We start from the raw sequence: 15,957 nt of genomic DNA, 5'->3' as shown, positions 1-15,957 counted from the left end.
TTGACCCTTCAGTGATGGGTCAGGGGTTGGACTGGATGATCTTTGACGTCTCTTCCAGCCAGATGTTTGCTGTGATTCTGGGTTCTGCATATGGTCTGCAGTTCAATGTGGCATGCAGCTGAATTGCTCTGAAATCCTTCCAAATAACAGCAGTCTGTAGCATGGCCTAATCCAGTATCAATTTTCACCATTGCTTGGTGGATTGTTGCTTAGCACTAAGAAGTGCTTCTGGAAATCAGCATTTCATCAAAGGACAGCTGTGCACATGCTTGTTCCAGGCATTTGCCATGCGTGAGTCTCCACTCCTTGTGGTGATAACAAAACACTGGGTTTTACAGGAGTAACTTGAGGGGGGAAGCTGGGCTTGTTGTATGTGCAGTGGAAGGCTGGTTAGATGTGGCTTCATCAAGTCTGCTCCAGCTAAGTGGGGAGGGTTGTTCTGGACGATTCCATTGGAGAAGAGTGTGGCACTGCTGCCGTGTTTGGCTGTGGGACTGTGTGAGCTTGCACACTGCAGATACGCTTGTAGGAGAATCCAGCTCTGGCAAGGAGGCCTCTTGGGATTGGAGGAGGTCCTTGAAATCTCAGCTTAAAAGATCCTAATGGGTTTGCAGATCCCTGCCTTGCATTTTGACTAACATTCAAAAGTTGGAAGCCATCTCCCTTCTGGATTCTTGGATGTGATGCTGCCGTGTGCTTATTCTCCCTGCTCTAGGTGAATGCATTGGGAGGTGTGTGCTCGGGACGAAGAGGCTGCGTCATCTCGGTGCCCGGTGGGAAGGTCAGGATTTTAGGGAGCAGTTCTGATCTCAGGATTTTGTGCTCAACCCAGGGAAGTTAGCCATTAAAAAGATGCAGGGGTGGTTAGGGTGAGATTCACTTCAGCATTATACAATTATTCTTGGAGCCTGCATGTGGGCCACTTGCGCTGGAAACTTTGAATGGAATCTGGGCATCCCGAGCTGCTCGCTCTATGCCCTTGCTCTTGGGCTTGTCACACCCACACCCTCTGTGTTTGTGCAAGGGCTTTTTCCAGCTGCCTCAGGAAGAAGGAAAATGTGACTCTATCTCCCTGGCCCTGTTTGCTGGAGTATCATTCAACATGAGCCTTCCCAGACTGTAATCCTGATACCAGTGTGGAGTGTTTAGGAAGTCCTGCTGGAAAATCTCTGTGCAGAGAAGTCAGGAAACATCTCTGCTCTGCAATGAGTTTGTAATCATAGAATCAATAAGGTTGGAAAAGACCTCAAAGATCATCAAGTCCAACCTATCACCCAAGACCTCATGACTACTAAACCATGGCACCAAGTGCCATGTCCAGTCCCCTCTTAAAGACCTCCAGGGACGGTGACTCCACCACCTCCCTGGGCAGCACATTCCAATGGCTAACAGCTCTCTCTGGGAAGAACTTTCTCCTCACCTTGAGCCTAAACTTCCCCTGGCACAACTTGAGACTGTGTCCTCTTGTTCTGGTGGTGGTTGCCTGGGAGAAGAGACCAACCCCCTCCTTGCTACCATCACCTTTCCAGGTGCACTTCTTGTGCAGAATGGAAGGACTTTGAATTCTCCTTTCTCCTCGACGCAGAATCAGCAGATAGCTGTCCTCCTCATCCTCACTGGGCTGTCCTCCTCATCCTCACTGGGCTGTCCTCCTCATCATCACTGTGCTCTGTCACTAGGGCACAGCAGATCAGTCAGTCACAGGAGCCTTAAGGTTGGCAGAGACCTCCAGGACTGAGTGCAGCCATGGGCTCATTGTTTAGAGGAGGTCTGCCTGCGTTTGGTTTCCTTCATGGTGACAAAGGCTCCCAGTTTTTAATACAAAACTTGCTGGATTGTGCCCAGGGCTGATCCATCATCCATGGCCCAGCCTTAATTATCTATTTTCTAAGTCTTTCTAACATTTACAGCCTTGTTTTGACTAATGTTTAGCAATGATGATGAAATGGCATTTTAATTATCACAGCTGTCAAAGTTGCCACTGAATGATTAATTACACAGCAGACACTGTTCATCTCTAAAGTGTTCTCCAGTTTATGAAGACAGAGTTTTATGGACATCAGTTAATACTCAGTGCCTCACCCGGGATGTGTTTCATCCCAGTTGAAATTCCATTCAATTATGTTGCTTTGCTTACAAATTTGGAGTTCCTGAATATTCTTTTCATAGATGAATTCCACTGTTTATTCTCAAATGAAATCTAAACAGGATATGTAATCTAAGCAGGATGTGGGCAGCATCAAAAGCAGCATTGCCAGCAGATCCAGGGAGGTGATTCTGCCACTTTGCTCTGCTCTGCTGAGCCCTCACCTGGAGTACTGTGTACTGGTCTGGAGCCCTCAAGATAGGAAGGATATGGACCTGATGGAGAGGGTCCAGAGGAGGGGCATGAGAATGATCAGGGGGTTGGAGCACATCAGCTATGAGGACAGGCTGAGGGAGCTGGGGGTGTTCAGCCTGGAGAAGAGGAGGCTTTGGGGAGACCTAATAGCAGCCTGCCAGTACCTGAAGGGGGCTACAAGAAGGATGGAGAGAAGCTGTTTGCAAAGACCCACAGGACAAGGGGCAATGGCTTCAAACTAGAGAAAGGCAGATTTAGATTGGATATCAGTAAGAAGTTCTTTCCTATGACAGTGATGGAGCACTGGAACAGGTTGCCCAGGGAGGTGGTTGAGGCTCCTTCCCTGGGGATATTCAAGGTGAGGCTTGATGAGGCCCTGGGCAGCCTGATCTAGTACCATAGTATCATTCAGGGTTGGAAGGGACCACAAGGATCATCTAGTTCCAACCCCCCTGCCATGGGCAGGGACACCCCACACTAGATCAGGCTGGCCAGAGCCTCATCCAGCCTGCTCTTAAACACCTCCAGGGACAGGGCCTCGACCACCTCCCTGGACAACCCATTCCAGGGCTTCACCACTCTCATGGTGAAGAACCTCCTCCTCACATCTAGCCTGAATCTCCCCACCTCCAGCTTCATTCCATTCCCCCTAGTCCTATCACTACCTGAGATCCTGAGAAGTCCTTCCCCAGCCTTCCTGTAGGTGCCCTTCAGATACTGGAAGGCCACAATTAGGTCACCTCGGAGCCTTCTCTTCTTCAGACTGAACAGCCCCAACTCCTTCAGTCTGTCCTCATAGGAGAGGTGCTCCAGCCCTCTGATCATCCTTGTGGCCCTTCTCTGGACACGTTCCAGCACCTCCAGATCCCTCTTGTAATAGGGGCTCCAGAACTGGACACAGTACTCCAGGTGGGGTCTCACCAGGGCTGAGTAGTTGGGGATGTCCCTGCAGGAAGGTCAGACTGAGTGACCTTTGGAGGTCCCTTTCCCCTCACCCAGGGTTAGGTGAGAGAGTTCTCTTTGGAGCAAGGAACAGGACATGAAATCAGCATGCTCATCCTTCGGCCATGTGTGCTGTGGGCTGTTTTGTGTATGGCCTGAGCAGTGTTCATGCATGCACTAAGTGCCTGGGTGGGTGCGCTTTGCCTGTGCTTGCAGGTATGGATGCTTTTAAGACCTCTTTTCCACAACTTGGAACCTAAAGGTCAAATATGACCCCCCAAAAAAAATGTAGAGAACTCTTTTACAAAAGGCTTTCCATTGTCTCTGTGTCTTAGCTAGCTAGGAGCAAAGGAGACAGCTGGCTCTCACTTTGTGTGGGGTAATGTGGAAGTTGTTTATGATCATTAATGAAAGCAGTTTCTCATTTCTTCAAAGCTCATTCCACAAGTGTCTCATTTAATCTAACAGAGGCAGTCTGGTTTTCAGTGATGTTTAATTGTGACTTTCTAGAGGAGATGGCTGATATTTGTGATCATGTGTTAAAAATAAAAGTAGTTTAAGTAATGTGTGTGGAGGTTTGGTGCTTTTCTCTCAATTGCTTTTAGATTGGCAATGGTATGAGTGATTCTTCCAGTGTCTTGTGTCTTTCCTTTTCATTTGCTCAGTGATATTTAATTTGGAACCATCTTGCAGTTCAATTATCTTTGTTCCACATCCATAGTATTGCTGCCATTAGGCTTTTTGGTTGGCTTTCAGCAATGTTTGTTATCTCATTTGTCGGACAAGGCTAATGCATTTAACACTGGGTGCTGTTTTCCTTTACTTCAGAACTGTTGGGAGTTGTACTGTAAGTGCCAGAGCTCAGTGGCCCTTACAGTCCCCCTCAAAGGTTTTCTGTCTTCTACTCTATCACCCTACTCTCCCCAGCTGGCTGTCAGCTGAAGGTGCTGAGGCTGCCTTTTATCCCCAGGGCTGTATCAGAAGAATAATCACAGTATCACAATATCACCAAGGTTGGAAGAGACCTCAAAGATCATCGAGTCCAACCTGTCACCACAGACCTAAACTAGACCATGGCACCAAGTGCCACATCCAGTCCCCTCTTGAACACCTCCAGGCATGGGGACTCCACCACCTCCCTGGGCAGCACATTCCAATGGTTAATGACTCTCTCAGTGAGGAACTTTCTCCTCACCTCGAGCCTAAACCTCCCGTGGCGCAGCTTGAGACTGTGTGCTCTTGTTCTGGTGCTGGTTGCTAGAGAGATGAGACCAACCCCTTCCTGGCTACAGCCACCTTTCAGGTAGTTGAAGAGAGCAATGAGGTCTCCCCTGAGCCTCCTCTTCTCCAGGCTAAATAATCCCAGCACCCTCAGCCTCTCCTCACAGGGCTGTGCTCAAGGCCTCTCCCCAGCCTTGTGTCCAGAGAAGGGCAACATTCAAGTGTTTCGATGTCCTTCTTAAACTGAGTGGCCCAGAACTGGACACAGTACTCAAGGTGTGGCCTAACCAATGCAGAGTCCAGGGGCACAATGACTTCCCTGCTCCTGCTGGCCACACTATTCCCAATGCAGGCCAGGATGCCATTGGCCTTCTTGGCCACCTGGGCACACTGCTGGCTCATGTTTAGGCAGCTGTCAGTCAGCACCCCCAGGTCCCTCTCTGTTTAGCAGCTCTCAGCCACTCTGACCCCAGCCTGTAGCTCTGCATGGGGTTGTTGTGGCCAATGTGCAGAACCTGGCACTTGGATTTGTTGAATGCCATCCTGTTGGACTCTGCCCATCTGCCCAGCCAGTCAAGGTCCCTCTGCAGAGCCCTTCTGCCCTCTAACAAGGGGACACAGTCTCAAGCTGTGCCAGGGGAGGTTTAGACTTGAGGTGAGGAGGAAGTTCTTCACCAAGCGAGTCATTCGCCATTGGAATGTGCTGCCCAGGGAGGTGGTGGAGTCACCGTCCCTGGAGGTGTTCAAGAGGAGATTGGACGTGGCACTTGGTGCCATGATCTAGTCATGGGGTCTGTGTTGATAGGTTGGACTTGATGATCCTCGAGGTCTCTTCAACCTTAGTTATACTGTGATACTGTAACAGATCAACACCTGCTCCCAACTTGGTGTCATCTGCAAATTTGCTGATGACTGACTCAATCCCCTCATCCAGATCATCAATGAAGGTATTAAAGAGGACGGGGCCCAGCACTGATCCCTGGTGACTGGCCTCCATTCACCAGCGTAAGCTTCAGCATGAGCTCTGGAGCAGTTTGCTCTGCCAGGGACAGGACAAACCGTCAGCCACGGTTACTGGTGCAGGTTCTGTGCTCTGTGCACCAAGGTGTATTGGAGCAGGAAATCCTCTAAATAAAGCTGAGGGCTAAGCCTCCTGCTGAAATGCCTATCAGGAATCCTGTATCAAGTGGGTGTCATAGGGGGGTTTCATAAATGCATAGTGCAGCTTGTTGTGAGGTTTGGGCTTCTTTGTTCTGGTTTTCCTGGTCCGAGTGACCTTTTACTGCCCCTCTGCAGCGTAGCTAACACACAGTGCTTACAGAAAACAGGGTGGTGTTATCTGCAAGGTTGCTTTGGTTGCACTTGAAGCAATTTTAATGTGTTTTTTTAATAGAAATCTGGTTGCAGTGGGTTTGGAACAAATTGCCACCAGACTTTGGAATTGTCCTTTGGTTGCTCCGCAGATTTTGCACGCTGTGGTCGTGAATATTTAAAAGGGAATTTACAGCCTTCAGCTTTTATGTTCCTAGATGGTACAAAAACTTCAGAGAGAGCTGCCCCAAAGATTTGTCATCCAGCTCTCTATTTGTGTTTTATGAAGACAAAGAATTAGCAAATGGCACTGGGGAGGTGGACAGTGGTAATGACATACCTGCCTTCTTTTTTCCTAATTCCAGGGCATATTCCCTTGTGGATTCCAGTCAAGTGTCTACCTTCCTGATTTCTATTCTCCTCATAGTCTACGGCAGTTTCAGGTAAGAGTTTTCTGTAAGGCTCTGCAGAATTTTTCTGTTTCAAATGCAGATGTGGGAAGTGCTTGAGTAGAGTTTATGCCTTTTGTTTCACTGTATCTCTGTCAGACTGGCGGCCAAGGCAAATGAACTCTTTCTTGCTTCTGAAAAGGAAATGGGAAAGGAAGAAGAAGGAGCTAGCTGGGGTTTCTGACAGACAGAATTGTGTTACAAGCGTGCCTAAGATAACTTTAGGAGCTAGTCCTTGAAGACAGCTCTGTGAAATTGTCTTTTGGAGAGGATAAAAGGGTTGTTGAGGGAGGGAGAAACACAATGTCATGGATGGTAGAATTCTATAGCTGCTGTTTCGGTGCTGGCTGGTTCAGCACATCCTCGTGATGGCAAACAAGCCTTGTAAAGCAGAGATCCCCAGTCCCACTCCTGTTGACTGGAGTGTAACAGCTTAATAGAGAAGTGGGAAACGCCATCATCTGAAGATGTTCTCAGACAAAGTATCTGGGAACTGCTGCAGGATAAATTTGAATCTTCAAAACATCCAATTTCCCCAATTTTAGGAGGCTTGAGTAGAGAAAAACCATAGCTGTCCCTTTAGACTTGCATCTTGGGTTACAGTTTGGTTCATGTAGTGGCAAATAAGGACTGAAGTTCCTACTGAGACACTGAAAAAAATTAATCACAAGATGGAAATCTTTGGTGGTTTGTTTTTTTTTCAGACTGAAATGCAGCATGTTTCTCTTCCTGTTTCTTGAAGACCAGTGCTTCATGTAGTAAATCTGTGACAAAAGGCTATGCTTTCACTGGGAAGTCACAGCTGTCAGGACAGGGAGTTTCAAATCACCCCCAGAAGTTAGTAAAATCATAAGATGAGAGTGCCAGGTTTTGCTTAGAGCTGCCTGTTGTTGCTAGCAAAGTATTAGGTAACAGTGCTGCTGCTGGAATTAAAATAGGAGGCTTGAGGAAAACAGAAATAAAATGCTTGTTTGATTTTTTTTTTCTTCCAATTTTGAGTAGTTGAGGGAATCATTCAGTTTTCAGCTACTGGAATTTCTGCAGTTGTGTACCACAGAGCTGTGCCGCTGGCTGCAGGAGGCCAGAGCACCTCTTACAATTCAGTGATGAGCACATCATGCAATGCAAACCAGCAGGAGTGCCTCAGCTGCAGCTGCCTGCACTTCTCACAGCTTCTTGTTCTTAAAAACTGTCCCCAGCTGTTAGCCATCCTGTTCCTCTGTACTTTTGCTCTTTTATCACCTTCTCCTGGGCTTTACATTTAAAGTTGCTCACCTAACAGGGAGTGCAAACATCAGAATGGATGGGAGGGTGGTGGACACAAGTCAGCTGAAGAGATGCCCTGTTGTGGTCCACTTCTGTATCCTGAAGACCCCAAGATGCAAGCTATCACAGTATAACTAAGGTTGGAAGAGACCTCGAGGATCATCGAGTCCAACCTATCAACACAGACCCCATGACTAGACCATGGCACCAAGTGCCACGTCCAATCTCCTCTTGAACACCTCTAGGGACGGTGACTCCACCACCTCCCTGGGCAGCACATTCCAATGGCAAACGACTCGCTCGGTGAAGAACTTTCTCCTCACCTTGAGTTTAAACCTCCCCTGGCACAGCTTGAGACTGTGTCCCCTTGTTCTGGTGCTGGTTGCCTGCCTATTGCAGATCAAGAGAGGGTCTTACAGCTTTAAGAGTACTTTAGTAATTAATTTCCTATTTGTCATTCCTCTGCCAGGTGTCTGAGCTGAAATCCACAGTTGTGATGGTGCTGTTGACAGATTCCCACTGTTTGGTCAGCAAGTGAGGTCAAAAGCACTTTTTTAATCAGAAAATTGTCCAGTGCTGTTAACAAAGGGATCCAGGATACAGTTATCTAAGACATTCATGTGTGGTAGCAAGTTGCAAAATGATCCTCATCTGGAAGTTCCTGAAGCAGCAAAATGAAAGCTTGTGGCAGTCAGTGGATCTTCTGAGAAGCATGACTTGCTGGAAAGACAAAGGTTATGGCTTAGGGTGCTCGTGCTCAAGGAACAGCAGTGATGTCTTCATCCAGATCTCAGTCATAAGACACAAAACAGCACTCCTTAGTTAACCTTCATGTTGCAGAAAGTGAGTTTTGTTTCTGGTTTTCAGTCTGCAGTGCCCCAAGCCGAATCGCTGTGGTGTTGCTGGCAAGCGACCTGAACAGAGCTGCAGTAATAGGATCAGAAAGAATTGGGTGGGTGAGTCACTAGGATAAACCCCACGTGTGTGGTGGATCTAATCTAATGCAGGAGGTTTCAAGGGGACAAAGGAGAGCCTTGCTCCACTCCTCTTATTCCTATGAGCAGCATTTGTCCAAAACCAAAAGAAACCAAGAGCCCCTTGAGGGTTTACCTCAAGATACTCAGAGGAATGTCTGGGAGATGTCTGAGAGGGTAAAGTCTGCATCCAGAATGAAATGCAGGCTGTGGAGTGGAGTTCCAGCTTTTCTTACTGTAGATGAGTATTTCCTCCTAACATTTGTGCTGGGTCAGGAGTTTTAGCTTCAAGCTCTCCTGATCATCTCCCCCCCACACATTCTGGCTGTTTGTCAGCCCTTGAACTTGATGTGCTTTCTGACTGTCTGCCAAAGGGGCAAGTGTAATCCTTTAAACCCTTATGAACTGAGAACTGGAGCATGCAAGTGCATCTGCTAGTTCTGGGTCTTTAAAGAGGTGAGTTTAGCTTGAAACAGGTTGGTTGCTCTGGGTTCTTGCAAGGCAGCCACCTGTTCTTGTGCAGGAGCTTCTCTGTGGTTCAGGTGGAGCAGCTGCTCTGCAGGCAGGTAACAGCTAAATACTTTTGTCCTACCATGTAGCACGACATGGTCTCTCAGCTTATGTAAAGCCAGATTTAACCCAGGTTCTACCTGCTCAGGTATCTGCTTTTGAACTGGAACAAGGAGCAGGGACTGGAGCTGGTGTCTCTGTCTCCAGGCTTGTAGAAATAGAAAGCAACTGAAGCAGCATCCTTATGGTTGGCTTTAGGATTTGGCTTTTATGAATGTTAGGACACAGCAAAAAACCAAAAGGCTGTGCTTGAAGCTCAGAATCACCTGCAGCTGCAGCACTGGCAGGGTGGGAGCAGGGCTTTGGACAGACCTTCCCACCAGAGGCTGTCTGCATGTGCACACACAAGTGTTGGAGGAGAGCTGTTCTTAGCAGAAAGGCAGCACTCGGTGCATTCCTGCATGCACTTCCTGCTGGTGCTTCCCCTGCTCTTGCACCCACTCCTGATCTTGCCCTGGGACCTTTAATGTCACAGGAAGGTTTTACAAGCAACTGGTCCTTTGGTTGGAGCACACAGGATATTTCAGGCTCTCTGTCTGGCTGATTCTGGTTGTAGCCCTTTTCTGTTTTATTTAGAGCAATTGAAACGTGGCAATTCTGTGGCAGCCCACAGTTCTCCCAGCCCCACAGCTCTTGGGATGGGTGACTGTCTTCACTAAGCAGGGCAAGAAGGATCACCTTGATGTGTTGCACCTACAAGTGATGCTCTAATCCTTGCTTTCATGTTTCTTCCCTTGTTTCATGGGAATATTCCCTGCAGGGTTTCCCTCAAGTGTTCCTGCAGTGGAACTGATCCATGGCTGAAGCCGAACTTTCAAGACATTAATGTGCCAGCAGCTTACTCATTGCTTTGGCCTCAGTGTAACTCTACTCATGGCTCCCTGTGGGAGGCTGAGCCCAGCTGCTTTGAAACACTATGCTAGCAACCTACCAACTTGAACTGTAAGGACCCAAGGATAAACAACTGTGCAGTTTGTGGCCAGATGGGAGTTGCTGGCTAGATGTTGCCTTTGGAAGCCCAGCAGAGACTTGGAACCAAGAAGCAAATGTTTCTCAGTTTGCCCTTTCTTTACAGTCCAGTAGCTTTCAGTATATATTTTTACAGGAGGAGGATGTTCTGGTGGTCACTTCTCCATTTTTGTATTGTGTTAGTGATAATTTGTGGCAAAGGGAAGAACCAAATCTTTAAACAGCTGGAGATGATTCAGAAGTTGTCTTGGATCGGCAGCTGTGTTGCTAAGTGAAAGTAATTCCCTAATTTATGCTTACTTCGGAGGTAGGGATGCTGATAGGTAACCATGTAATTATTGCTGACACTTACAATGAGAGGAGAGGGGCTGAAGCTGTTTCTGGGCAGTAGATCTAGGAGTTAGTTTCCAGTTTTCTTTGCTGCTAGCAACCCCTGAAAGGATGAGTTGCCCGATGCTGGCAGAATGATGGTGTGAAGGTCTTGCTGAACTGAGCTAGTTCAGAGGGGAATGAAGCACTGCACTGAGAGGAGAACTATCTTGTTTGGCTGAATCCTGGATCGAGTCCTGCAGGATTGTCAGCCTCCTCCCAGATTTTTACAGCTTGAAGGGGAAATTATGGAGCTAGAAAGCATGAATGGGGAACAGGGAGGTGTGGATGAAGGGGAAGGTGCCCCAAACAAGATGCAGAGCAGAGAGATCTTTAGTACTCTCTGTTGCCTCTCTGCATTTTGGATCACTTTTAGGTGATGATCCACAGGCTGTGCACAAGGGCTGTATGTCTTAGCCTGACCCTTCCTCATCTTTTGCCTGAGCCCAGCAGCTGCTTTACTTTCATACCAGTTTGGGAGCCCTTGCATAACAGAAGCAAAGGAATGGCCCAGTTTGATACTGGAAGGGCCTTTCTCTTGGTTTTGTTTTATACAACAAAGTGCTCATCTCCTGTCTTTAGCACCCCAGGCCTGCCCTGCTGCTGTAGAGCTGTAGGTTGAGGTGGTGTGGCAGCAGCACAAACTGTGGCAAAAGGACGGAGCACTCTGTTGGTTGGGAGCATGTTAAACATCCGTATATGAAAATGCAGAGATGGCTCAGAGCAGAGCTTGGTGCATAGGGGAATGCCATTAGCTCCTATGGACTCATTGCACTGCATCCCTTCAGCCCCTTTGTGCAGAGCTTCCTCTAGTCACCTGTGCTGTATGTAAGATGCATCTGCTTACTTTCAAGGCCCTGCTGAAACTCTTTCAAGGAAGACCTTGTTCAGCAGACAATTACATACAAGCTAGTTTTGGTCATCACTCCTAACACAATTTAGAGGAAGGAAATAATGTTGTTTTAGAAGTGAAAGCTGATAGCTAAATCTGAAGGAAAAGGATAAAATTGAGAGTTTGGAAAGAGTTCAAATTCATCAGAGAATTGAAACGTTTGTTGCACTTGCATCATGTTCTGCAGATGGGTATGCCTGCGGGTCAGACACTGGTGCCAAGTCTCACTGTCAGACCCTGTCTGATTTGGTGCCCCCTCTGTAACTAGAAGGTGATGGTGCAGAATGGTAATGAGCCTGAACAGGAGTTTGAAACTTGTCTGTAAGTTTGCTTTGTTTCCTGCAGGTCTCTTAACATGGACTTTGAGAATCAAGACAAAGAGAAAGACAACAGCAGCGCAGCTGGGTCCTTCAATGGCAACAGCACCAATAACAGTAAGGGTTAGCTGTGCTCCTTCTCTTACCTTGGTCACTTCACTGTGCTGCATCTTCAGCTTCACCTGTCCCCATGGTTCAGCTACATGGAACTGTCTTGTCTAGGCACTTACACTCTTGCTGTGCACTCCTGCTGATGCCTGCTTTGTGCCCATGGAAGCTAAATGTAAAACTTTGTGTGTATGGAAACTAAATGTAGAACTTTTTGCCCGTGGAAGCTAAAGGTGAAACTTCAACAGGACATATCCATGGTGCATAAAAATGACAGAGGTGGTCAGGTTTTACTGGAAATGAAAGCAGCTTTGCTTGTGAAAATCAGCAGAGAGTTGTGAGAAGGGAGAGCCTCTGCTGCCGGCCTGGAGTTGCTTGCTCTGACATACGAGCCAGTCCGTGAGGCACCAGCGATCTGCTCTCGATAGCTCATCCGCAGGGCTGATTCAACTTTATCAATAGAGATATCAAAGTGTGGAGCTCACATGGCTTGGGGCAGCTCCTTTACAGTGGACAACCAAATCTGTGTCCACACAATCTGTTCAGGGTGGAGATTAATGTGCCAGCTCACACACAGCGCCTGTCCCCTCTGTGGGCTGTAAACAGGCTGCAGGCAGCTTGGCCGTTTAAGATGCACGGGTTTGCAGGTAAAAATGAGATGGAAACAGAGTGCAACACATGCACAATGTGCTGGAAGTTCCCACCTGAGGTTCACTTGCAGCTGATGATGTGGCCATATCCTGAGAAGAGGCTCTGGAATAGTTTCCCTAAGTTTAGAAGAGAGGAGTGAGAAATGAGCAGCCCTGTGCACAGCCCCCTGAACGCTAAGGTTGCTGTGTTTAGGGTCAGAAATGGAGCTCAAGATTCCCAAGCACATCTGTGCTGCTGCATGTGGCTGGGGGCTTTTCCCCCCCTTCCTTTAAATACTGACCCTTGGAACTTCATGTCAGTTGTCAAACCACTGCTTCTGTTGTCAACACAGAGGTAACAACACAGAGCTCAACACAGAGCAAAGACGTTGCTGTGCTTGGTGATTGAGCAATGAGCAGTTGAGGCTTCTGGCATCTCGGATGTAAGAGAAGCCAGGCTGGGGCTGGGGAGTTAGGGGATTAGCTGTCAAAATGATCAGGACTGAAAGGAAGAACTTTGACATTTAACATTACAGCCACTGACTTCCATGTGCCAGAGTGGCCTGTAAGATGGAATTTCTGGGGGGTTGTTTTGTTTATTTTCCCCTGGGAGGCTGAAGGACATAATGAATAAATGCTCTTGAAGCAGGAGGAACTAGATCTAAGTCACAGACAGAGGAGAGGAATTTCTATGTCTTTACCTCTTTGTCACTGGGCCATGTTGTCCTTTACCCTCTGTGCCAGACCCTGGGTGCAGAAATCCCAGGGACAGCAGTTCTGCCCTTCGTTGTTAAAACTGATTGTGCTGCTTATGCTTATGGGTAAGAGATCTGACAGCTGAGCTAAGTATTAGAATTTGCAGGGCTAGGTGGGCTGTTCAGAGCCTGATCTTCTCAGTTTTGTAAGTCATTCTAAGAACTGGTGGTACAATGCAATTTCTAATGGCCTGTCCCATTATGGATGCCCCTGGTAGTCACACAGCAGGACTGAGGTGGGGCAAGAACAAAATCCTTCAGTGTCTCTGCACTGCTTGAAATAGCTTGCAACTCTAAAATATGAGCTGGAGCTTTGGTTTGTAGCATAAAAGGTGATCGTGGTGCAGGCTGCACTTGGGGGGTAGTTTCATAAACAGGTAAATGACTTGGGTGGTTTAGGGAAACTGCCCTTTATTGTTAGCACTGATGTTATCTGAGGACTGCAATCAGTGACACAATTTAAGTGCACGGTGGCTTTCACCCAGGTGGAATTTGAAGCTGTGGCACCCTTTGCATGAGCTGGGTTAGCCTGACACTGTCTGCAGCTTGCTCTTGGTCAGGCTCCTTGCCTCATTCTGAGAGGTTAAAGAAAACCTTCACCCGCTCTGTTCAAGAAGTTTATGGTGCTCAGTGTGAAATGAAGCAAATAGATCTTTGCTGTGTGATTCCTGGTGCCTAAGTAATGTTAATTCTTGTAACTTGTTACTCATTGTAGTGATGGCACAGGAGAAAATCCAGACCTTTCCTTTCAGCTTGCAGCTCTTAGGCTGTGGCTGCACAGCTGCATCACGGCTGGCCTGATCTTGCACGGCTGCTGTGCTTGCTTGTGGCAGTGCACAAGGACCTCTAAGGAAATGTCTGTTGCACCAGCACTGGAGTGGAGTGGAGTGTCTTGGGAGTCCTCAGCTGTGTGGTGAGGACAGGCTGTTGGTGTTTATGTGGTAAGAAGCAGCCCAAGCTAAAGATCTCTTCTTTTTCTCCTGCAGGTATTCAAACCATCGATTCTACCCAGGCGCTGTTCCTGCCCATCGGAGCCTCTGTCTCTCTCCTGGTCATGTTCTTCTTCTTTGACTCAGTTCAAGTTGTCTTTACAATATGTACAGCAGGTGACCACCTTTCCTTCTTTCTGAGAACTGGAATGAAACAGAAAGCATTGCTACAGTTAAAGATTGGTGATCAGAATTGTTATCACAGGCTCACAGGATGTTAGGGTTGGAAGGGACCTCTGGAGATCATCAAGTCCAAGCCCCTGCCAGAGCAGGACCATAGAATCCAGCACAGGTCACAGGAATGGTTCCAGACAGGGCTGGAAAGTCTCCAGAGAAGGAGACTCCACAACCTCTCTGGGCAGCCTGCTCCAGTGCTCTGTGACCCTCACAGTGAAGAAGTTTCTCCTCATGTTGAGGTGGAGCCTCCTGTCCTGGAGTTTCTCTCCATTGCCCCTTGTCCTATCACAGGGTGCAGGTGAGCAGAGCCTGGCCCCTCCCTCTTGACCCCCAGCCCTCAGATACTTATAAGCTTTGATTAAATCCCCTCTCAGTCATCTGAGACTAAAAAGCCCCAGGTCATATACATGTCACAGTGTATTTTAAAAGCCCTTCTCAGGCCTCACAGTTGTATCTTCCTGTCTCTGGAGCTATTCATAAAGTGCCAGGTGTGATTCCAGAAGGGTTTTCCACTGGGAGGTTTTACTAAACCTGCTGCACTAGAAATTGCCAGAGTTGGGAAAGATGCTGGCTGCATTACTGCAGGTGCAGTTCACTTGGTTATGAGTTGGTGCTCAGTACTGTACATTCAGGTCCTGAAGGCATGGCCCTGATGGTCCCAGCCATAGGTGTCACTTCAGGGCTTCACTTTGGCTTTTACACCATTTTGCTTGTCTCAAAGCTCTTTCTGGTCATTCTTTCATGCTGCCTGAATTTAGAACAAAAATGAAACTGTTGTTGGCAGGTAACTTGCAAGTCCTCTGGTTCTGCTTAGAATTATTTACACTCTGTCATTTTAAGTAAATAGCAGGCCTTTGATTTTGGGAAAATGTTGGCCTTTTGGTCTTTCTGCAGTTCTTCAGGAGCCCAGCTGCTGCTCAGGGTAGCAAGCTTCTTCCTGCTGCTCCAAATATACAGCAGCTTTAACAGCTGTGCTCCTCAGTCTGTCAGGATTTTTAAACCCCTAAATACCTCTCATCCTCTCCTGTTTCATGTGTGTGCAACACAGGCTTTTCCCTCATGATTTAACTCCTGAGCTATGTGTCTTCTCCAGCCTCTTCCACGGGGCTGGGGGAAATCTAAATCCAGAGATTTTCACCTGAGCCTTGGGACTCCTCTTGATAGTTCTGAGTTCTGTAGAGCTGTGTTGAATGCTGGTTTTCTAGTTTTGCCCTCTGGCACACACATTCTTTCCTGCTGAAAAGAAGTGACTGCTTCACACAATTCTTGCTGTATGCTGGGTGTTAGGGGAGTGCTGTACACACATGGAGAAGATACTACAAGGGAGGACTTCTGACAAAAGACAACTTACAATTTGCCAGTTTTGTTGGCCACTGATTCCAGCATGATGTTGACATTTGTGACTCTATTTGTGCCATTTTGGCTGTGTAGTTAGATGATAATCTGTCAGCTGGGGCTTGTTGCAAGTCTAAGAGGATGGAGTCTGTTGGGGTCAGTGCACTTGAGTATCTTTATTGTTGGCCCTGGGTTTATGATACCTCTGTGCCTTGCCTCAGTGGGTGTCACTCAGCACAGGGGACTCTGGCCTCAGAACCTCTGAAATGCAAGCCTTCCTTAGAGGTGATACAGCAGGATGTGGACCCTGCTGGGCTTGGACTTTGGGAGCTGTGAGACTTGG

The 15,957-nt window shown here is 47.7% G+C and overlaps 1 protein-coding gene across 2 annotated transcripts in view; it reads left to right on the top strand.

The window, feature by feature from the left end:
- The window catches only part of SPPL3 (signal peptide peptidase like 3), a 63,996-nt gene that overhangs the window by 32,129 nt on the left and 15,910 nt on the right, over positions 1-15,957 (top strand). Inside the window, exons 1-4 of one of the 2 annotated variants that reach the window (XM_068157175.1) lie at positions 696-781; positions 6,181-6,258; positions 11,650-11,738; positions 14,100-14,219. In XM_068157175.1, coding sequence (XP_068013276.1) covers positions 720-781; positions 6,181-6,258; positions 11,650-11,738; positions 14,100-14,219 — 349 coding nt within the window. In that variant the 5' untranslated portion in view covers positions 696-719. Of the gene's footprint in view, positions 1-695; positions 782-6,180; positions 6,259-11,649; positions 11,745-14,099; positions 14,220-15,957 lie in introns of those variants that run through there. The other variant, XM_068157176.1, reaches the window with a different exon arrangement.

Source organism: Melanerpes formicivorus, unplaced genomic scaffold (genome assembly GCF_026170545.1).
Source record: "Melanerpes formicivorus ecotype bairdi unplaced genomic scaffold, bMelFor1.0.p_v2 SCAF_36, whole genome shotgun sequence".
NCBI classification, from domain to species: domain Eukaryota; kingdom Metazoa; phylum Chordata; class Aves; order Piciformes; family Picidae; genus Melanerpes; species Melanerpes formicivorus.
Note: the sequence above shows the minus strand (reverse complement) of the source record. Positions and strands in the feature narration are given on the sequence as shown.